Consider the following 24,513-nt stretch of genomic DNA (forward strand, 5'->3'; position numbering starts at 1 on the left):
TTGCTTCATGCAACATGGATCAGAACCCAGCTCTTTGGGCCTTACCCCAGGTAAGATTATTGTTCATGTCTGATGTGGAAGTGTAGTGGTATTAAAATTGCTCCTAGGGCTGTTGAAGCTTTATAATATTTCCAAGGAAATCTTATACACTGTTTAATTCCATACAGCCTGCTGGAAAAGATTGAGCAAGAGACGTGGCGGGAGACTGGTGTTTCTTTTGTTACATCAGTTACTCGTCTGATGGAGCGCCTCCTGGACTACAGGTAACAGTATTATTCAGCTTTCATGGTCATCTGATGTTTGTTTGACTGCATCAGTGTGATAGTCTGCCAGTTTGTCTGTGATTTCTGCCTGCAGGCAAAAGTGGCTTTTCATTTTACTCATTATAGTGGGACACTTTTAATTTTAATTGTTGGCTGAGTGAGTACAGGTGGAGTGTGAGCATTGTCCAGAGCATGGCTTTGCTGATAACAGAGTCTGCTGCATGAGGTAGGGTCATCCCTGAAGGGGAAGTCACCAATGGGGAAACTCCCCTTTGGGTCGTCTCTTCAGAAAATAATGTGCGTAAGCCAGGTACTGTGGGAGAAGCAGGCTGTAAGGGTGAGATCCTGGGTGAGGGAAGTCTGGTTTGATGGGGTCCCCCTGAGTGGGAGGCAGATAACAGAGAGTAGTTGTGGAATCACTGTCTTCTGCCCGGGAGTCTGGGATGCATTTATTATTTATTCCTATTTTACTGTTTGTTGCCCTAAGCTTTGTGCTGTATGCAGTGTTATTGGATGATGATGTTAAGGTCAGTATGGGTAGTCATGTGGCAGGGAAGTACAATGATACTTCCTCAGTTTCAGTGGTTTCAGGTACGGGAAGGTATAGTTTTACTGGAGGAGCTGACTACAATTTGGGACAGAAGCCTAGATGTTTGATTTCTGCCCCCTTTCTCAGCCCCTCCATTCCCCCAGGTTCCCAGTGGCGTATCTACCTGAGCCCTCTTGTCCAGTGGTGTTGCTACTTAATGCCTGGTCAGTCTATATCAAGACTTTGATCATGGATTCAAGGGCTGACCTGCCTTGAATTACTGAAACTTGGATGGATGAGCTGTATGGGCCCGATCTAACTCAGGTGTGCCCATCCAGGTACTTCCTACTACATCAGGCCTGACTGGAGGGTTGAGAGGGGATGTTGCCATTGTACAGAAATACCTCCTGTACCAGAAAACCTCTAGATTTTGGGATGGGCTGAGAGGGTTTGCATCTGGTGGTGGACCAGAGAGACAGATTGGGGATATTGTTAGTATATCAACTACCTTGCTACCCAGTGGTCTCCATGCCTGAGTTAGCTAGGATGGTTTTTAGCGTGGTATTGGTGGACCTCAGACAATAGTCCTGGGTGGCTTTAATATCCATGAGGCTGCTATTGGACTGGCTTGGGACTTCATGGCCTCCATGACAACCACAGGGCTGTTTCAAATAGTCATCTGTCCAACACATTGGGTTGGGCATACTTGGGTGTAGTCTTTTCCCTAAGTGATAGAATGCATGAAACAAAGGGAGGGAGGGTGCAATTCACTCACTTGCCATGGTTGGACTGTTTTCTGGTAAAGTTTGGACTGGTGGTGGCAGTTCCCCCTTGCAAAGATGGTGGACCTGTTCAGATGGCCTGCACCTGAAAACCTATGGGACTGACAGTTTCCTGAATGCTTCGGGATTTTCCAGCAAAGAAAGCTGATGATCCTGTTGAAGCCCTGTTCTTGCTATAGAATCATGACACGAGATGGGAGGTTGACATGATTGCTCCTGAGCATCCCATCTGGCACTACAGAACCTGAGTAGCTCCTTGGTATTCTGGGGAGCTACAGGCTATGAGCAGGTGGGATAAAGATTACAGCACAAGTGACACAAGCATCCAGCCAAACACTGGTTGGTAATAATAATACACATAATCGTGCCTGCCATATAATAATACGGGTAGTGAAGAAGCCTGCATTGCATCCTCTAGTAGCTGGTAGAGCTATTTGGAATGGTCCACAGATTGCTGACTCCCATTGTGGGGGACGGACCTGGAGCATTTGAGGACCTGCAGTGACCAACTGACTGCACATTTTGAGGATAAAGTCTTTCAATTTTGGGGAACTTGTTAAAGTTCCACTCAATGCCACAGACTGTGATATGCTATGAGATCAGTTTACACAGCCTGATTAAGTGGACAAGTTGCTTGCAGTTGTTCACCCAACAATGTGCCTCTTAACCACTGTCTGTCTTGGCTTATTAAATATTAATAAAGGCTGAGTACAGAGTGTGGATAATTCTTCATTACGTGAGGGGGCGTTCCCTGTCACCTTGAAAAAGGCAGTGGTATGGCAACTCCTAAAGAAACTGGCCCTAGGCCTATTGGTTCAGACTAACTACCAAATATTTATTTATTTATTTATTTATATCCCACCCTTCTTCCCAGCAGGAGCCCAGCAACTAGTCACAAATAATCCCCTTTACTGGGAACGTGGGGGAGACAGACATTCTTGGATAACACAGATTATCAATTGTGATTATCAAGTGTGGCCATAGGACCAAGCCAGTTTTGGTCACCCTCATGGATGATCTTTACTGAGAGCAGGACTAGACGAGTGTGACCTTGCTCCAGCTTCTCAATATCTATGTGGCTTTCAGTAACATCAGCCATGATATCTTCCTGGACTGGCTGCATGGGATGGGAACTGGGGGCACTGTGCTACAATGGTTCCAGTCCTACCTACAGGGCAGAATCCAGACAGTAGCATTGGGAAAAGTGCTTTTCAGCCCCCTGGCAGTTAACCTATGGTGTGCCGAAGGGCACTGTTTTATCCCAAATACTATTTAATATCTATATGAACCTGTTGGTGTCCTACTTGAACTCAAAGACCTCAGACTTTGACTCAGAAACTACTCCCCCCCTCACCCGGCTTAAGTAAGGCTGGGCGGGCACCCTGCTTGAGTGTCAATGTTGGGAGCACACACATAAGCCAAAGCTCTGCCTCAGCTGTGTCTATTGAATCTCACACCACATTCTGCTCCTGGCACGAGGCGAAGGCAGAGCCTGTATCACAATTCCGTCTTCCCCCTCCAAGGGAGTGGGGCTGTCTGCTGGCGACGCAGACACAGGGAGAGGGGAAGCTTTAGGTTGGGAAACAACCAGCTGGTCAGGTTGACTCTCCACTGGTGTATCTAGAGCTGCTGGGGTTGAACTGTCCAAGTCCAGAGCTAGGATCCTTTCGGGGTCCCATTCCCCACTCGGCCCTTCTCTGGCTCAAACATCCCACTCTATGTCCTTCTCCTCCTCTGTTTTGTTCTTATCTGTCCACCTCCTCCCAGAAGGGCTCATAACATTATCACCACCTCCATGCTGAGCCTCCCCCCACCCCAGAGGCTTGGGTTTGCTAGGGCATCCTTCATAGAACTCTCTCACCAACTCTGGAACATAGATGTCTCCCAGGATCTTTCCTCTGGTCCAAAACCCCTCCAGTGGATCATATACTGCAACTTTTCTTGGTGCCGATGGGAGTTGAGGATCTGCTCCACCTCATATTCATCTTGTCCGACGACCATTACTGACATTGGTGAAGCGTCAGTAGGGATTCGGTGGCTCTTCTAGGGTTAGCAACAAACGGTAGAACATTGGATAAATCTTCATGGAGGTGGGCAAGCGTAGACAGAACACTACGAGAGTAATCTGTGTCTCTAGAGTGTTGGACTATGACCTGGGAGACCAGGGTTCGAATCCCCACACAGCCATGAAGTTCACTGGGTGACCTTGGGCCAGTCACCGCCTCTCAGCCTCAGAGGAAGGCAATGGTAAACCCCCTCTGAATACTGCTTACTATGAAAACCCTATCCATAGGGTCACCATAAGTCGGAATTGACTTGAAGGCAGTTCATTTCCATTTAGCCCTTGCTAATTGCTCTTGTAACAGCTGCTGAATCACCTGCAATTATTGCACAAACTCTGCCGCCGCAGGTACTGCCACAGTGGAGTTGGGAGTGGGGAAAGTGAGAGGGTGGTAGCCAAAATTGGCAAAAAAATCTGCTGGGTAGAGGCATGCACAGAATTATTGTAGGCAAACTCAGCTAGGGACAATAAAGACATCCAATTATCCTGATGATAACTGACATAACTGCAGAGATACTGCTCCATGGTGGCGTTCATTTTCTCTGTTTGCCCATCCGTCTGGGGGTGGTGTGATGAAGACAGTCGTAGTTCAATCAGCAGCTACAACAGGGTGAGCCAGAATTGGGCTGTAAGCTGGGGACCCTGATCTGAGACCAGGCTGGTTGGGAGCCCGTGCAATCAGAAAATGTGTTGAATAAACAACTGCGCAGTCTCTCGGGCTAACGGTACACTGGCACATGGAATTAAATGGGCCATCTTGCTGAAGTCATCCATGACCACCAGAACAGTAGTTTTTTCCAAGAGGCAGGTAGGTCCGTGATAAAGTCCAGGGTTATCATCCGCCAGGGTCCCTCAGGCATGGAATGGCTCCAGTACTCCGGCCAGTCATCCAGGGGCATGCATGGCTCTTATGCACGTGGGGCAGGATTGAATATATCTCTTGACATCATGCTTTATTCTTGGTCACCAGAAATCACGTGTGACAGCCTGCAGCATTTTGAAAACCCTCAAATGCCCTGCAATCATGGTGTTGTGGCATTACCGTAGGACTTTGGCTCGGATCTCCCCGGGGGCACATACAGGGCCTCATAATGGTAGAGCAACCCCCCTCTGGGAGAAGCTCAGAGTGTGGTCCTAACGGTGCTACTTGAGCTCACGCGTCTGCTTCTGAGTGAAAGGGTGTTGTTTCTGAGCTGTGCACATCTCCTCAGTCCATGGATTGGGACAGGTCGCCACTACCAATTTGTCTTTGGGTATGATATGGCATAGTAGGGGCTCAAGCCGGGTTTCATAGTACTCAGGCTTATGGGACAGTGCATCGGCCCTGTGGTTTTGAGCCTGGGGAACGTAGTTGATGTGGAAATGAAACCTCGTGAAGAACTGGTCCCACCGCACTTGCCATTGGTTCAGCTTATGGCTGTTTGCAGGCTCTCGAGGTTCCAATGGTCAGTGCAGACCTCCACTTCATACTGGGCTCCTTCCAAGAGGTGTCACCAGGTCTTGAATGTGTGAGGATGGCTAATAACTCCTCCCAGACAGTATAGTTCTGCTCCAAACTAGTCAGCTTTCAGGAGAACACAGGGAAGTAGTCCACCCACTTTTTTGGCAGGTTATAACAACACCACTCCGATGGCCATGTCCGAAGCATCTGTTTCCACCACAAACTGATCAGTGGGAGTCATCATGTTGTAATATTGGTTCCGAGGAGAACAACTTTAGTTGCTTGAAAGCCTATTGGGCACATTCAGTCCAACGAAAGGGGCCAGTCCCTTTTAGGCAGTCTGTTAGTGGGGCAGTCATGTTGGAGAAGGCAGCAATGAGGCACCTATAGTAGTTAGCAAACCCCAGGAATCACTATAGGTCCTTTTTGGTTTTCGGGAGGTGCCAGGAGAGCACACAATACACCTTTTCCAGGTCCATCTCTACCTCTGTGGGGGTAATACGATATCCTAGAAAGTCCAGGGTAGTTAGATCGAATCCTCCAACTTGGCATACAGGTGATGCTTTCTCAATCTCTGCATCCCTCACATGAGCCTCATGCTGTTCTGGGGAGTCGTAGACTATCATAAAGCAGTCTAAATAGTACCGGAAGATGTCATTTATAAAATTTTGCATGACAGCTGCGGTGTTTGATAGTACAAAAGGCATGACCAGGTACTCGAAAGTGGCCATACCAAGTCTTGAAGGCAGTTTTCCACTCATCCCCTTCCTTGATCCTGACAAGGTTGTAGGCTCCGCACATGTCCATTTAAGTGTAGATCTTGGCTGTTCTCAGTCGTTCCAAAATCTCGTTGCTAGGGGAAAGTGGGTAGCTGTTGGGGATGATGATTTTATTCAGTTCCCGGTACACATGGAAGGGGCAAAATTTCATAAGAACATAAGAAGAGCCTGCTGGATCAGGCCAGTGGCCCATCTAGTCCAGCATCCTGTTCTCACAGTGGCCAACCAGGTGCCTGGGGGAAGCCCGCAAGCAGGACCCGAGTGCAAGAACACTCTCCCCTCCTGAGGCTTCTGGCAACTGGTTTTCAGAAGCATGCTGCCTCTGACTAGGGTGGCAGAGCACAGCCATCACAGCTAGTAGCCATTGATAGCCCTGTCCTCCATGAATTTGTCTAATCTTCTTTTAAAGCCATCCAAGATGGTGGCCATTACTGCTTCTTGTGGGAGCAAATTCCATAGTTTAACTGTGCGCCGAGTAAAGAAGTCCTTCCTTTTGTCTGTCCTGAATCTTCCAACATTCAGCTTCTTTGAATGTCCACGAGTTCTAGTATTATGAGAGAGGGAGAAGAACTTTTCTCTATCCACTTTCTCAATGCCATGCATAATTTTATACACTTCTATCATGTCTCCTCTGACCCGCCTTTTCTCTAAACTAAAAAGCCCCAAATGCTGCAACCTTTCCTCGTAAGGGAGTCGCTCCATCCCCTTGATCATTCTGGTTGCCCTCTTCTGAACCTTTTCCAACTCTAGAATATCCTTTTTGAGATGAGGCGACCAGAACTGTACACAGTATTCCAAATGCGGCCGCACCATAGATTTATACAATGGCATTATGATATCGGCTGTTTTATTTTCACTACCTTTCCTAATTATCGCTAGCATGGAATTTGCCTTTTTCACAGCTGCCGCACACTGGGTCAACATTTTCATCGTGCTGTCCACTACAACCCCGAGGTCTCTCTCCTGGTCGGTCACTGCCAGTTCAGACCCCATGAGCGTATATGTGAAATTCAGTTTTTTTGCTCCAATATGCATAGTTTTACACTTGTTTATATTGAATTGCATTTGCCATTTTTCCGCCCATTCACTCAGTTTGGAGAGGTCTGTTTGGAGCTCTTCGCAATCCCTTTTTGTTTTAACAACCCTGAACAATTTAGTATCGTCAGCAAACTTGGCCACTTGACTGCTCACTCCTAATTCTAGGTCATTAATGAACAAGTTGAAAATTACAGGTCCCAATTCCGATCCTTGAGGGACTCCACTTTCTACAGCCCTCCATTGGGAGAACTGTCCGTTTATTCCTACTCTCTGCTTTCTGCTTCTTAACCAATTTCTTATCCACAAGAGGACCTCTCCTCTTATTCCATGACTGCTAAGCTTCCTCAGAAGTCTTTGGTGAGGTACCTTGTCTAAAGCTTTTTGAAAGTCTAAGTACACTATGTCCACTGGATCACCTCCATCTATATGCTTGTTGACACTCTCAAAGAATTCGAATAGGTTACTGAGACAGGACTTTCCCTTGCAGAAGCCATGCTGGCTCTGCTTCAGCAAGGCTTGTTCTTCTATGTGCTTAGTTAATCTAGCTTTAATAATACTTTCTACCAGTTTTCCAGGGACAGAAGTTAAGCTAACTGGCCTGTAATTTCTGGGATCCCCCCTGGATCCCTTTTTGAAGATTGGTGTTACATTTGCCACTTTCCAGTCCTCAGGCACAGAGGAGGACCTGAGGGACAAGTTACATATTTTAGTTAGCAGATCAGCAATTTCACCTTTGAGTTCTTTGAGAACTCTCGGGTGGATGCCATCCGGGCCCGGTGATTTGTCAGTTTTTATATTGTCCATTAAGCCTAGAACTTCCTCTCTCGTTACCACTATTTGTCTCAGTTCCTCAGAATCCCTTCCTGCAAATGTTAGTTCAGGTTCAGGGATCTGCCCTATATCTTCCACTGTGAAGACAGATGCAAAAAAAAAACTTTCCAACTTTGTTTTTGACAAAGTACAAAGGAGTCCTGTGTGGAAGGAAATTCCAGACAAATGATTGTGCTGCAAAGGACAGAGTTTATTGAGAGAGATAACATAGACCAATGAACCCATTGGGAGAGAGGCTACCAAGAACCTTCTCCCCCTAAGATATGCCAAGCAAAGCATTATAAAGGGATTACATGTCATACATATGTCATAACCACAAAGCAGAGGAAAAACCCATATTTAGCATTATCTTACACTTTCTAGGTGGTCATCTTGTACAATTTTGCCCTGCCCCTCCATGTGTCAGGTTGGTATCCTCTTATCTCCATATCGGGCAGTTCAGATTTTCAGTCTCTTCACTCTAAAACCCCCTCCTAATGACATGTTTACTTCTTCAGTTTAAACCGACCCTTTATATGAAATATCTCTCTTAACCACAAACTTCCTTATTTCTTTGGCTTTATGCATTTTCAAGCTGCTTTCAATTTTAGGCAAAGCTCATAAATGACAGGTCCTTTGGTCAAGGGAAAAGACAAAAAGGCCAAAGGCTTTAGGCCTGATAAGTTATAATTTCTGCTCTCACCTGGTAGGAGACTTTGAGAGTTGAATGAACCCTTGCTGCAGGCTGACATCCAGGAAGTCTCTTAGCACAGCCAACTCTGGCTCTGATAATGAATATATGCACCCAGAGGGAACTTGGGCCTCCAGGAGCAAGTCTATGGCACAGTCGTAGCATGGGGTGGCAACTGGTCTTCTTGTCAAAGACATCCTGATAATCTTGGTACTTTGCAGGCAGGGAAACCTCCTTCAATGAAGATAGGGCGGCCAGTTCCTCTGATGCTGTTGCCTCAATAGACTGGCAGTGCCATTTGCAATAGTCCACAGTTGCTTCCCTCCAAGAGATTACAAGATCATTTTGCACCAACCAGGTCATCCCCATGACCACCAGGAATTGGGGCAGGGTGGCCAAGTAGGACAGTCACACTACATGCCCAGGTAGCCCCACTCACAACCCAGCAGTTGTGGCTGCCCCTGATGTCAGATGCCGCCCATCTATGGTTTCCACAGATAGGGGAGTGTTGAGCATGGTGATTGGGATGCCATGTTGTTTAGCAAAGTCCAAGTCCATAAAGTTACTGGACTCCCCCAAATTGATCATGGCAAACACTTGGATGCTTTGACCGTGGGCAAGCCTAGACAGATTGGCAGGTATAAGGCAGACTTTGGCAGGAGAGGAGCAACTTGAGGTCTCTGGCTTACAGTCGATCCCAGCTCATGGACCTCTACAAGAGCTGGGATTTCTCCGACTTGGAGGAGCAAGACTTTGTAAGATGTCCTTCCCACAGTAGACACAACCCCTCTCTCTGATGCTTCTGTTTCTCCTCCTCAGTCAGGCACGGCTGCACCCCACTCTCATCTACTTGGGCTCCACCCCACCTAAGTGGAAGTTTCCACTCTGGGTGAGAAGCGCATGCGAGGGAAGGGTTCGTAGGCAAGGCTCGGGCCACCTCAGCCTTGCGTTCTAGGTGACGACTTTCAAGTCTGCTGTCTATCTGCAGGCACAGCTGGATGAGCTCTGATAATAATACTGATAATACTGCATCCAGTTCTGGTCTCTGCGCTTCAAGAAGGATGCAGACAAACTGGAACAGGTTCAGAGGAGGGCAACAAGGATGATCAGGGGATTGGAAACAAGCTCCTATGAGGAGAGACTGAAAAAACTGGGCATGTTTAGCCTGGAGAAGAGAAGACTGAGGGGAGATATGATAGCACCCTTCAAGTACATGAAAGGTTGTCACACACAGGAGGGTCAAGATCTCTTAGAATCATAGAATAGTAGAGTTGGAAGTGGCCTATAAGGCCATCAAGTCCAACCCCGGCTCAATGCAGGAATCCAAATCAAAGCATTCCCGACAGATGGCTGTCCAGCTGCCTCTTGAAGGCCTCCAGTGTCGGAGAGCCCACTACCTCTCTAGGTAATTGGTTCCATTGTCGTATGGCTCTAACAATTAGGATGTTTTTCCTGATGTCCGGTCGAATTCTGGCGTCCTGCAACTTGAGCCCATTATTCCGTGTCCTGCACTCTGGGATGATCGAGAAGAGGAGGGCCGGGATCTTATGTCGATTGTCCCAAAGTGTTGGACACAGAATAGTGGGCTCAAGTTGCAGGAAGCCAGAATTCGATGACATCAGGAAAAACTTCCTAACCACTAGAGCCATACGACAATGGAGCCAATTACTTAGAGAGGTAGTGGGCTCTCTGACACTGGAGGCATTCAAGAGGCAGCTGGACAGCCATCTGTCAGGAATGCTTTGATTTGGATTCCTGCATTGAGCAGGGGGTTGGACTTGATGGCCTTGTAGGCCCCTTCCAACTCTACTATTCTATGATTCTATGATAAGGTTTCCAGTGGCAGGGTTTGTGCCAATTCATCAAGGATCTGGCTGCTGAGGCTGTTATGGTATAGGTACATCAAAGCAGACTCATTCCAGTCCATCTCTTGTGCCAGGATATGAAAAGTGTTGGTATAAGTCCTGACAGGGTTATTGCCCCACCACAGGGGGCGGGCATTGGCCATTGGCGGGCCATGGTGGCCTTCCACTGGGGGTCTCAAAAGATTTCTGCCATGGCCTCAACAAAGTTATCATACTGGGCTAGGTGAGGTTGTTCTGAAGCAACAGAGGTGTTGCCCACTGGGCAGCCTCCTCTTCCAGGAGGCTGATGATGAAGGCCATTTTCAAGGAGTCATTGGGAAAATCTGAGTGCCGAACGTGGATGTAAAGCTCACACTGAGCTATGAATGTGGTGAACTGCTCTTTTTCCCCACTGTAACAGAGGGGCAGCCTCATGGGCATCTTAACAGAAGATGCAGGCACTGGCAGGGCTGGAGCAGCCCTCTACTTCAGGACTGACACTTGATTCCCAAGCTGAGTCACTTGCAGGTGCCAGGTCTGATTCTCCATTCGGAGGGTTTGGGTCTCAGCTCAGAGTTTCTGGAGCTCGGTTAGCATGGTCTCGAAGGCTCTCTAATAGTCTTCCCCTGTCCCGCCACTCACGTCCATGTCAGTCATGGAATCATCGGGTGGAGGCAGTCGTGGCTGAGTCAAACTGTCCTGCCTGCACTCGAAAAACTCAGACTGAGACACTGCTGTGTTTTTTTCTTTTATTGTAGTAAGAGACAGTTTCAATTCAGTGTGCTTCATAAACCTGCCTATGGCTTACTCAGAACTCAGCATCTCTCTAGGTCTAACTAGGCACAACTTTGCTGCACTAAGACGTTGACTCAGCAACTACTCCCCCCCTCACTCAGCTTAAGTAAGGCTGGGCAGGCACCTTGCTTGCGTGTACCAACTGTCAATGTTGGGAGTGCATGCGCAAGTAAAGGCTCTGCTTCAATTGTGGCTGTTGAATCTCCCACTGCATTCGCCTCTTGGCACATTGCTGCGGCATCATGGATAACAAGAGACACAACTTCCTCCAAAAAGCTTATGCAATATTGGCTTCTTTTTTAAATACAACAACACTCTTACTATATTTTCGTATTAGCAATTGAACACATTTATGTGTTATCATACATTATATTCAGGGCTGGCTCCAGGAATGCTGGGGCCTTGGGCATCAGCCTGCCCCGGACCCCTCCGCTCCCCTTCCGAGATCCGTGGCATGAGCCGCCACCGCGGATAGCAAGACAAGAGTTTCCGAGCCACCCGCTGCCGCCCGCCAACATCCCGCCGCTTCACCTACTTTTCTCTGCTGTTCTTTGCGGCTGCAAGCATTGCGCGCACAGGGTTGCCATCAATCGAGATAGCGGCCAAGGTTTCCATAAGGGACTGAAGCCTCTGCTGCCATCTTGGTTGATGGCACGCAGCGCGCGCATTGCTCTTGTCTTGCTATCCGCAGCGGCGGCTCGTGCCATGGATCGTGGAAGGGGAGCAGAGGGCCTCTCAGGGGGCCCCCAGCGGCTCCTGTAGCTGCGGGGCCCTCAGGCCAGTGCCCAACCTGGCTGCCCTATGGAACCAGCCCTGATTATATTCCTCTTTTTAAATATTTAAAATGTTGTAACTCTTGAGTACTTTCCACAATAACTTCTTCTCTACTATATTACACAAGCACTCTTATAATCCTTTAAAAAGAAAAAAAAGTACTAGAGAATGCAAGCAAATCTTCCATTTCTCCTGCAGCAATGACCTGCCACTTCAGAACATTTTGTGAAAATGACATGGTCTTGGAGGCACATGATACAGCAATCTTGCTGAAGCTAAGAAGCATGAGTTTGGTTACTGACTGGATAAGGACCTCCTGTGAACACTATGTTAATTGACTTGAGTTTCTGTATGAAAGAAAGACAGGATATAAATGTAATAAGCAAATAATGATAAATTATAATATTTTATTTTTAGGCTGTACATCCTGCAGTTCCCTCTTACCTTAAACCTTATCTGTTTTTTCCCAAACATAAATTTTGAAATCTGTTTTGTGTCCCTTTTTTTCCAGGGACTGTATGAAAGGAGATGAAACAGAGAACAAGAAAATTGGATGCACTGTTAACTTGATGGTGAGAATGTTGTTTTATTTTGGTTTTGGTCGGCCATTGTATCAAAAGCCTTTATACAAGTTTTTAAATAGTTCTACAGAAAACTGCTGAATTATTCAGCAGAGAATTGCTTAGTAGCTATTTACTGCCTTTGTTTCCAAAAACAAATAGTTGAAATTGTTTTCAGTTAAATGTTTAGGTGCCTTTTGAAGCTACTCTTATGTGAAACTACTGACATAAATCAGTCAGTGTGCACTCTGCATCTAGCTCCTTCTAGAGGAGGAAAAGTAAATGTCACATTTGAAATCAAATGTTTTGGTGCCACAATATAAGTGGTCACAAGTTCAGTTCTCATTTGTCAAATAAGAAGAGCTTGCTGGTTCAAGCCAACAGTCAATCTAGTCCAACATCCCATTCTCACACTGACCAACCAGTTGCCTGTGGCAAGCCCAAAAGAAGGATGTGGACACAACATCACTCCCTCTTGTGATTCCTAGCAACTGGCATTCAGAGTCACACTGCCTCCAACAGTGGAGGTAGAGGATGGCCATCAGGGTTAGCAGCCATTGAGAACCTTATTCTCCATCAATGTATCTTATCATCTTTTGAAGCCATACAAGTTGGTGATCATCACTGCTTCTTGTGGGAACAAATTCCATGGTTTAACTGTGCGCTGTGTGAAGAAGTACTTTCTTTTGTCTGTCCTGAATCTTCCTTTTTTTTTTTAATAATTTTTATTCAAATTTTTCCAAAAACAAACAAAACAAAGTCAAAAAAACATAACAATACATCAACAAAGAATGAAAATAAAATAGTTGACTTCCGATTTGTCGCAGATCAGCTATAAGTATATAATATACATCAAACCTGTCCCTTAATGTATACATACAGAGTCCCTTTTCTCCATAGGCTGTCTTAATTAATCGTCAAATCCCAGTATCATCATTTTATTTTGATCTTTCAACAAAAAGTTTAAGAGAGGCTTCCATTCCTTAAGAAATGTATCTGTCGATTTTTCTCTAAGTAAACATGTCAATTTATCCATTTCTACTAAGTCCATTAATTTCAATAGCCATTCTTCCATTGTTGGTGTTGATTCCATTTTCCTTCTGTCCTGAATCTTCCGATGTTCAGCTTCATTGGATGTCCCCAAGTTCTAGTGTTATAAGGGAGAAAAACGTAACTCTATCAATTTTGTCCACACCATAATTTTATACACCTCTACCATATCTCCTGTTACTTGCCTTTTCTCTAAACTAAGAAGCCCCCAATGTTGCAACCTTTCCGCATAGTTGCTCCATCCACATAATAATTTTAATTGCTCTTATTTGAACCTTTTCCAGCACTACAATATCCTTTCTGAGGGGAGGCAACCAGAACTATACACAGTATTCGAAGTGTGATCACACCATAGATTTGTTTAATGGCATGATGATATCGGCGGTTTTATTTTCAATCCCTTTCCTAATGATCCCTAGCATTGAATCTAGCTTTTCACAGCTTTTTCACTTGATCTACATCTTCATTGAGCTATTCACTGTGACCCTAAGATCTTGTTCCTGGTCAGTCACCACCAGTTCAGACCCCATGAGTGTATATGTGAAATTAAGAACTTTTTTGCCCCAGTGTGCATCATTTTATATTTGTTTATATTGAAATGCAGTTGCCATTTTACCATCCATTCACTCAGTTTGGAGAGGTCGTTTTGGAGATCTTCACAACCCCTTTTTATTTTAACAAGTTAGTATCATCAGCAAACTTAGGCACTTTAAGGGTAAAGTTGCTCACCTCTGTAGCAATCTTGATGCCCCATCCACATTCACTGTAGTCCCCTAGTGAGATGTCCAATGCAACATCTGCTGCAACTTCTTAGGATCAGTTTCAGTTGATGTGGCCTGATGATGTGGACAAGATGCTTGCGAGAAAGCAGCCAGCAACATGTCCGATTGACCCTTGTCCTCGTCTTATTAAAGCTTGCCAAGGGGATATGACTGAGTGGATATGGGGTGTGGTCAATGTGTCTGTGCAGGTGGGAGTGGTCCCAGCCACCCTGAAAAAGCCAGTGATCCGACTGCTCCTGAAAAAGCCCACCCTGGACCCATTGGTTTGTGACAACTACTGCCTGGTCACAAATACTTACTTTTTAGGGAAGGTGATTGAGAGAGTTGTGGCACAGCAGTTGCAAGTACTGGTGGATGAAACAGATTATCTTGACCCATTCCAATGTGGGTTCAGACTTGGTTATGGGTCTGAACTGAGTAGCATTTAATCCCTTGCGATCTGCAATTTTTTAGATTAACATCTGTTTCAGTAAAAGTAGAATGGAATCCTTCTCACATTTTAAGTGCATTTCTATAAATAAAGGTCCAGTTCACACATAATGTTCAACCATGGTCAGTTGTGTCACAGTGAGCCTTGGGCACATTGCACAAGTAAGAAAGTGGATGTTTTCATTGTCCTTCAAATGCAGAAGAAGGACACTGAAAATGTCCACCTTCAGTATTGAATTAACAGCAATTTTTTTATCACACCTGAACTAGGGAAAGTGGTTAATTCAGGCAAACCAGGATCAAGCCTTGATTTCAGATCCTGATTTGTAGTTAGATTATCAAATTGTCAAGTTTAAACTCAACAGGAAACTGTGATTATTCAAAACTGAAAGTGGGAAGCTTTCGGTCTCCTCCATTCATGCATGAGAGAGGGTTAAATGGGTGGGAGCCCAAAGCTCACCAAGAAGCATTATGCCTGAACCAGACGAATAATTTCTTAGATCCCTAAAAATATACTAAACCAGGCAAGTGTCAGAGATTATTTTCTGAATTCCATTTTTTCATTTACTTTTCAGAACTTTTATAAATCTGAAATTAATAAAGAGGAAATGTATATCCGCTACATCCACAAGTTGTGTGATATGCACTTGCAGGCTGAAAACTACACAGGTAAGTAAGAAAGGAAGCTTTATTCAGATATTCCTCCCTGTTATCTTCAAATATGCATTTTAAATCCTACATGGAATATTTGATTAATTGCATCAAGAAAAGAAGTTAAGTAATATTTTAAATTGCTAATATATAAATCAAACTTTGGTCAAATGGCATAAGCATACAGTAACGTGATATTGTTACCCAAACAAATCATAGTGATCAGTAATAACTTTTCTGACAACTACAGCTGATTCTGTATGAGTGAGGAAGGGAATTAAAATCAAATGTGTATAGCATATCTATCTTGTTTTCAAAGGGTGTTTTGATGCCTTTGGAAAATGTGACAGTTCTGAATTTTTGTAAGCACCTTTGAACTGATTATCGTTTTTGTTCATTTAAATCACAGAGTATCTGCATTAAAACATGTGGCACAGAATTAAACAATGAGCACCATTTGGAGGGCTCCTGCTAATTTATTATTATTATTAATGTTTCATATAACTGAGAATAATGAAAATTTCACATTAATCACAATAAATAAATTATAGATACAATGACAAGAATAAGATTTAAAAGCAATAGATAAATAAGACAAATTATATCAATTCAAAGCTCAGCTAATAGAAAGTAAGATACCATTGATCACTAATTTTGAAAAATAAGCTTTTAAATTTTTGTTTTTATTAACATCGAAGAGATCTTAAGCAATCATGTCCATTGCTGCTCTTGAACTGATAGATTTAGATCCCTTAAATCTTTTTCCATTTCTTGAATGAAATTTGAATTTGGTTAGGTTGTTTATAATCATACTGTATATCTTACTGATTTGTTACCCATTCTTAAAGTATTACGCTTTGTTATCCAATCATGTAATATTATCTTTTCTCAGAGAAGATCATATTTTGCTACCAATTGGGCTACAATATGCCTAAGTTAGAAATACTGGAAAATTGGAGCATAATACTCTTTTGTAAGGGTAATTAATTCATCATAGATAAGCTATTTACATGCAGATGCTTTTTGCCACTGTACTGAAAAATCTCCTCTTAACTGAAATGGTATTATTCATTGGATATTACAGGTGTGAGTGGTGATGGACCAAGCCTTAAACCAGACCTGTTGATGGTTTTTTCTGGGTTTTTTTTTAATTGATTTTTGCCTGCTCCCCATAAACTGGCAAAATGAAAGAGGCTCCTTACAGTTCAAGTGTAACATACAGTTCAGGATCTTGTAGATCCATTTTTTACTAAAAAAAATAAAAATTTAAAAAAGTAAATTCAATTTGTAATAATTGTTTGAATAGAATGTACTTTTAATATACCAAATGTGATAATTGTATGCCAAACCAACTTGTACATAATTACATTTTATGTTCCTGAAGTAACAAAGTGACTTTCAATTGTAAAAAGTGCTAATATTGCATTTTTCAATTTTTCTGAAAATTTCCATTTTTTTCTGGAAAAAACTGGGTTTTTCCATGGCTTCAAAATTTCTGGAAATTTTACATTTCTAGATACTGCTCACAGCCCTCAAGAAGAGAATGAATAACAAAAGGGAGAGCAGACATTTGTGACATGTAGTTCTTTATAACAAAGAAAAAAGAGTTCTAACATCAACTCTTGCTGAAGGGTCTCCAGAATTCTGTATAGGAAACCCCACCCTGCCAAATCAAAAACTTTTTTTGCATCTAGAAAAAGGACATCACATGGATCCAACCCGGCTGAAAATAGTGTGGCTTACATTTGGTGCTAAATTTAAACAACTCTTGCAAAAAGGAACAATCAGGAGGCTCTCGATTGTTCCTTTGCAGCCATGGCTTTACCCATCCTGTGCCTGATGTGCTATGACCACCCATATTAGATGGGTGTGACCCAGAGAAAACTACTTTGCAGGCCATATTAGGAGGCCTGGCAGGTCTAAGTAAACCTGTGAGCTGGAGGTTCCCCACCCATGCTCTGTATAGTCAACCAATATTAGTTTGCATCTTGCTGATTTTAATAAAACTTTTTTGATTTTGATTGACATGAAAATATATCAAGTGGCTAAGATGGACAGTAGTTATTGTTGTCCAAATTTTAAAGATCTAATTAAGAAGTAATGAAAAGAATTTGGTAGTAATAAGTCTTTCCTAGGTGTGGGTATTACCACCACCTATGCTTCTTACCAGGTTCTCAGCATGGTTTTAATTCTCAGTGATTCTTTGGTAGTGGTTTAGTTATCTGCTTTTTAATTTTTTTAATAGAATTTACAGTACATTAATCAGATCCTGATGATTTGATTATTTTTAAGGTTAGTAATTATTACTACTTGTTCTGTAAAAGGTGCTTCTAGAGCAGAGATGCAATATCTCAGGCCAGGCCAAATGCAGCCCTCTAGGCCCCTCTGTTTGGCTCTTTGGATTCTCCCAGGCCCTGCCCCCTCCCCAGGTCACACCTCTCACTGGCTCAGCTCTGAACCTCATTGAGTGGCTGGCTGGTGTGTTCTTGAACTGAGAGAATGCCTCTTGTTTGCCTGGATGGAGGATGAAGAGGTGTGAGTGCATGTATAAACCTTTGACTTGTGTGTGGCTGGAATGTAGCCTATTGTACAAATGTAAGAGTTATACCAATTGCTCCTCCCACTCCTTCTCTGGTCACAATGGCCTTGTCTATGAGGGAATGCAGTCCTTGGACTGAAAAAAAGGTTTCCCAATCTCATTCTAGAGTCATCAGTAAAGCAAGATTTCTTTTGGCAATCATATTTTTGTAAGCTTGATTGTAGTGAAAAATTGTAGTTGGATTCTCTGATGCGTAAAGGTCCTGACAGAATTGCTGGATTTGTTGTGCTATTTCTTGGACTGTTTTATTTTTGTATCTGATTGGTGGGACTAAGTTCTTCTGTTCTTGATAGATAGTATTGAAAACCATGAGATCTGTGCTTCCACTGTTTATTTTTGGACCAGACACCTCCCAAGTGTCTTGTGAGACCTTGAAGACAAATGGATTTATTATGGGATAATAATATTATGGGATAATGCATGAAGTGAAATCTGACAAAATGGGGTTGAGACCATGAAAGCTTATGCCATAATAAATTTGTTAGCCTTTAACATGCTGCAAATGCCTTTGCTGTTTTTGCTGCAAGAGATGAACATGATATCAATGACCTTATAGGTCCTTCCAACTCTGTGATTCTATGATCCTTCTGAAAAAATTGTAAAAAACTTTTTAACTCACAAAGTGACTAAAAATAACAAAGAGATTATGGGACAAAGTCAGTCTCTAGGCTGCTCTTACACATATTCTTATTGCAGTTTCATTTCCAACAGCAGCTGGGTTATCCCGCCCAATACACTTTTCCAACTGTGTAGCGAGGCAACTAAACATGACTCCTTATTCATTTTTCCCCTAGAATGCATCTGAATTTAAAATTAAGTCTACCCATTCCATGTTTGAGTTCTTGTAACTTTTCATCAATTTTATCTGAATTAGTTCTATACAATTGTTTTTTACTTTCTAATTTCTTGATTTCCATTGTTATGCTTTCTGTGGTTCCTTAAAAGTTGTTCCTGTTTCTTCCTGAGTGGGAAGGACTAAAGTGGAAGGGAGGAGACAGGAGAAAGATCATGTAAGGAGCAGAGCTGGATCCCTCTCTCTTCTCTGGTTTGGTTCATCATGATATCTGCTGGGTAATACTGGTTTTCTAAGAGACTTGATAATAGAGAGCTGTTATAGATACAGAGCTAGTGGTAGATACTTGAATGTATTGAATAAACTTGCACTATTACAAGAAGCCTTTATCTTAGCACAGAGGGAGTAAGTAAAAGGAGTAGGTCGCATATGAGGGTTTTATAGGGTTACCAGGTGTCTGGTTTTCGGCCAGATTCTCTGGTTTTTGGGGGTCCCCTCCAGGTAACTCACCTTAATCTCCGGACTCTCAGCTTCAGTTTAAGAAAAAAATAAGTTTCTAGGTGGTCTAGTTCCTGAGATATACACCAAAACATCAAAAAACAACAACAACCCGTGACTGTTAAATCGAACAGATCTGTTATAGCAGCTCCTAGCTCTAACCCTGCCCTTTCAGGATTGCAGCCAGTAAGTGAAGCCAGGGTTGTGATTTGTTGACCCAGGCAGTGTCTAGACTTCATTGCAATGTCAGAAAATGGTGGTTTTGAGATTTTCAGTTTGTTTGAATAAGTAAGAATATGGCTTAAAGTTTTTTTTCCTCTTGTATGCAAGAGTCAGACCCTGGGCTGTTGAAGAGGGCAGTGCTTTGAAAACCTTCGCAATATGAAAGTGTTTAATCCATGTACCTGGAGTAAACCCCATTGAATTCATTAGGACTTACTTTTGTGCAGACATGGTTAAGATTGTGCTGTAAATTAATGGGACTTTTGAGTAAACATAGCAAAGAATTGTGTTTGTGTTGTAAATCTTTCTCTCCCCCTTCAATCCTATTTTTAAAGCAGTTAGGCAGGGTTTACCTAGGTATAGTTTTTATTATGTAGGAAACCAATACTGATTTTTAAAAAAACGTTCTGCAATGACCAACTGGTTTGACACTAAACTATTATATGGAGTGTATTTTTACACCTGCAAGTAAGTGTGTGTGTGTGTGTGTGTGTGTGTGTGTGTGTGTGTGTGGAGTCTTTCCAACAACCGTGTGAGGTAGGGTTGGTGATTGCAAACCAAGGCAGCTCACAATAAGAAATAAATCCCTTTAAAAACCAATAACCATAAAACAAGTATAAACAGTTGCAAAACAGCTTAAAGTGGCATGATTCTGAATTGTGTGTTGCATGAATGAAGTTTGTTTATTTATTTTATTTATTTATTATTTGATTTATATCCCACCCTTCCTCCCAGGAGGAGTCCAGGGCGGCAAACAAAAGCACTAAAAACACTTTAAAAATAATAAAAACAGACTTTAAAATATATTAAAACAAAACATCTTTAAAAATATTTTTAAAAGCTTTTAAAACATTTTTTAAAGAAAATGTTTAAAAACATATTAAAAAGCAATTCCAACACAGACACAGACTGAGATAAGATCTCAACTTAAAAGACTTGTTAAAAGAACAAGTCCCTTATCACTTCAGGGTACAGTTTTCCCTGGTTGAGTAAGCCCCATTGAATACATTGGAACTTGCTTCTGAGTAAACAAACATAGGATTGCCCTATAAATATCTTTACAGGTTGTGTAAATAATAAACATATTTGATAGCCATGCTTATATAAATATTTCTTCATACTGTGTCCCAATACGTATCCGATTTCACACTATGGTTGTACAATACTTCCTTTACATTTTAAGTATGCTCTTCTTCCTTGGGGTTCTCATGGTTCTCCATTGTTTTCATCCTGAGGGGCAGATAGGCTGAGAAATGGTGAATAGCCCATGGTCACCCACTACACTTTATAGCGCATTTGCATTTTGAAAAATTAATTAAAACAATTTACATGCAGGCAAATTTTATTAACTGGATCCACACAATACATTTAAAGCACATCCAAGTTGCATTTAAAGCACATGACTTCCCCTAAAGAATCCTGGGAAGTGTCGTTTCCCCCTCACAGTTCTCACCACTCTTAACAAACTGCAGTTCCCATGATTCTGTAGTGGGATTCATGTGCTTCATATGGGTGTTGAATGTGATTTAAATGGTGTGGATCTGCCCTAGGTATGATGTGTGTTCAAGAGTGAACTGAAAAGAACAATTTTAACAGATACTTTTTTAAACAGGCAAAGGGTTGTAGCTCATTGGTAGGGCATATACTTTGCATGGAAAGGTCCAGAATTCAATTTCTGGAAAAGACTACAGTAGGGCCCCACTTCTCGGCGCCCCGCTTCTCGATGTTCTGCTAATACAGTGCCAGCGGGGCGATCAGCCGGAGGGGGGCTAGAGCTCCCCACACTCCAGCTGATCGTGCCAGAAGAGGGGAAGATCAGCTGTAGCATGCTACAGCTGATCTTCTCTTCTGGCACGATCAGACTCCCACTCGAGCTGATCACGCCTGAGGAGGGGAAGATCTGATCTTCTCCTCCTCTGCTGAGATCAGCGAGTTAGGTTCCAGACCCCCGCACTACAGCTGATCCACTTTTTGGTGGTTTTTGCTTTCCTGCGGGGTCTGGAACTTAACCTGCCATATGAGTGGGGCCCTATTGTATTGCCTGGAATCCTGGAGAGCCAATGCTAGTCCATGTCATCAGTACTGAGCTATGTGACACCAAATGGCCTGAGTCAGTATAAGGCAGATTCCTTTGTTCCTAAAAGTGGGAAGAGACTGAAGGGCCACAGTGACTCCAAAATTTAATTATGTATTTTATTTACAACAGTTATATACTGCTAAATTGTAAAAAATCTCAAAGCGGTTTACAGGAAGAATTAAAACAATAAAATCATTGGAAAAACAGTTAAAGACATGTATTTAAAAACATTCAAAATAATAAAACCAACAATGAGTTAAAAACAGATTTAAAAACACAATAGCTTCTACATGCCTGGATAGGCTTGCCTAAACAAAAATGATTTTAGCAGGTGCTGAAAAGAGGCGTCTGCCTAATGTCAGTAGGCAAGGAGTTCCAAAGCATAGGCGCTACCACTTTGTTGTTGTTATTATGTGCCTTCAAGTCGATTTCAACTTACTGCGACCCTGTGAATCAGTGACCTCCAATAGCATCTGTCATGAACCACCCTGTTCAGTTCTTGTAAGTTCAGGTCTGTGGCTTCCTTTATGGAATCAATCCATTTCTTGTTTGGTCTTCCTCTTTTTCTACTCCCTTCTGTTTTTCCCAGCATTATTGCCTTTTCTAATGAATCATGTCTTCTCATTATGTGTCCAAAGTATGGTATGTGTCCAAAGTCAGAGGAAGGCAATGGTAAACCACCTCTGAATACCTCTTACCACGAAAACCCGATGAACAGAGTATCCAAAATGCTGCCACTTTACAGAACTGATTTCTTACAAGAGAAGAACAAGCACCATAACATGGAAAGCACAGCTTGAACTTGGCCTGCTAGCAAATCAGCAACCAATGGAGATTTCAGAGCAGAGGTATTATGTGCTGATAGGATCTCACTCTCGAGAGAGAACCAGTGTGGTGTAGTGGTTAAGGTTTTGGACTACGACCTGGGAGACCAGGGTTCGAATCCCCACATAGCCATGAAGCTCACTGGGTGACCTTGGGCCAGTCACTGCCTCTCAGCCTCATGAAAACCCTATTCATAGGGTTGCCATAAGTTGGAATTGACTTGAAGGTAGTACATTTACATTTAGGATCTCACTCATGTCAGCAACTATGCCGCAGCATTCTGCATTAACTGACTGGCTGCCAGGATTTTTTTAGTTTTGGTTTTCGATTATGAATCCTGACTGGTTGTGGGATGCTAAGTTGTCTGCCTTACTCGTAGGAATCTTGTTGTGGTTGGTATGGTATTGCATTTAGGAAAGCATCACTGTCTTTTTCATTTTCTGTTTGCATTTCATTTACCTTTAACCTCACTCCCTTACATCCATAGAAGCAACAGCAGTGGTAGCATGTGCTCAGCTCAACCCCCTAAAACCCACTGATGATGCACTTTGTTGGTTGCATGGCAGTTTGTTTTTTGCCCAGTAGTGATAAAAGAGAATTCACATATTTGAAAGTATGGCTGCAATTGTTGTTCCCAAGCGCTGTCTGTGAAAGTAGACCGAACCATGTGTGTTTTCTCTCTGTCAATTATTACTCACTGGAATTGGGTTGGCTGTCAAAGTGAGTTTATAATAATAATTTAATAATTTAATTTATGTGTCGCCTATCTGGCCAATGGCCACTCTAGGCGACGTACAAATCAGTTGCAGTAAATGCAGCACAATAAAATACACATAAAATACAATATAACAAGGAAACTATAAATAGGAATGATAACAATTCAGAGTAATAGGCAGTTAGTCCTGAAAATTAACCCTCCCCGGAAGTCCCAAAGGCCTGTCTGAAAAGCCAGGTCTTCAAGGCTTTGCGGAATACATTCAGGGAAGGGGCATGCCAAAGATTGTACGGGAGGGAGTTCCAGAGAGTGGGGGCCGCCACTGAAAATGCCCTCTCTCTAGTCCCCACCAACCTAGCTGTTTTAGTTGGTGGGACTGAGAGAAGGCCCTGAGTGGCTGATCTTGCCGGGCGGCATAATTGGTGACGCTGGAGGCGCTCCATCAGGTAAACTGGTCCGAAACCGTGTAGGGATTTAAAGGTTAGTACCAACACCTTGAATTCAGCCCGGAAAATAACTGGAAGCCAGTGTAGATCGAATAACACTGGAGTTATGTGTTCCCGGCGGCGACAATTTGTAAGTAGTCGAGCCGCAGCATTTTGTATAAGTTGTGATTTCCGGACCGTTTTCAAGGGTAACCCCACGTAGAGTGCATTGCAGTAGTCTAAACGAGAGGTGACCAGGGCATGTACTACCAGTGGGAGCTGATGAACAGGGAGGTAGGGTTATAGTAACTCACAGGGTAGACAGAAAGGGTAGAGAATCTTCTTACTCTTACTCATTTGTCAGACTTCTTTCTGAAGAGTGAAATCTGTAAAGAAGTTTGGAGTAGTCACGTTAAAAGATAAGGGCAGGGCATTCCAGGCAGAGGGTTGGCAACCCTGCTTGGATATGGCTGTCTTTGCAGAGGATCCCTAGTCAAGATTTACCAACAGCACAATCCAAACTATATCTACTCAGAAGTAAGTCCTGTTGAGTTCTATGGGGCTTAGTCCCTTAGTAAGTGTGTTTAGAATTGCAGCCTTCAGGGGCATCCATCTTTACTCCCGAATGCTCCCATCTAACAATCTCCACAACACTAGGCTCCTTTCTTCCTACAGTGGCCTTCTGGAGACTGGCCTGGCCTGAAGGCACCTAAATCCTTCTTGCTAAAAGAAAGTAGACTAGATTAAATGTTCCCTACCCAGGTTGCATCTTTTAGCTAAGATTTCTATCTTAATTTCCAATCAGATTTTTTTTAATTGTATGCTCCAAGCAACTGTGATTGATTCTTAATGTATCATGCTTAATGACATCACTTGGGCCCGCCCCTGAAATCTTAGGCAGATAAAGATGGCACCAGGTGTGCCTTCCTGGGGAGACCATTCCACAGCTGGGGGGCAGCCACTGAAAAAGCCTGTTCTCATGTTGCCACTTTGCAAACCTCCCGTGGAGGGGGCACAATGATGAAGAGCCTGTGATGGCAATCACAGGGACCAGGTTGGTTGCAGTGGGGAGGAGGAAG

General features: G+C 43.2%; 1 protein-coding gene across 7 annotated transcripts in view; it reads left to right on the forward strand.

Annotated features, from left to right (window-relative positions):
- DOCK3 (dedicator of cytokinesis 3) overlaps positions 1–24,513 on the forward strand; it is a 463,693-nt gene that overhangs the window by 305,699 nt on the left and 133,481 nt on the right. For all 7 annotated transcript variants that reach the window (XM_061617883.1, XM_061617886.1, XM_061617884.1 and 4 more), the window contains exons 34-36: positions 168–263; positions 12,320–12,380; positions 15,205–15,298. In XM_061617883.1, coding sequence (XP_061473867.1) covers positions 168–263; positions 12,320–12,380; positions 15,205–15,298 — 251 coding nt within the window. The remainder of the gene's footprint in view (positions 1–167; positions 264–12,319; positions 12,381–15,204; positions 15,299–24,513) is intronic.

The sequence above is a fragment of the Rhineura floridana genome, chromosome 3 (genome assembly GCF_030035675.1).
Source record: "Rhineura floridana isolate rRhiFlo1 chromosome 3, rRhiFlo1.hap2, whole genome shotgun sequence".
NCBI lineage: Eukaryota > Metazoa > Chordata > Lepidosauria > Squamata > Rhineuridae > Rhineura > Rhineura floridana.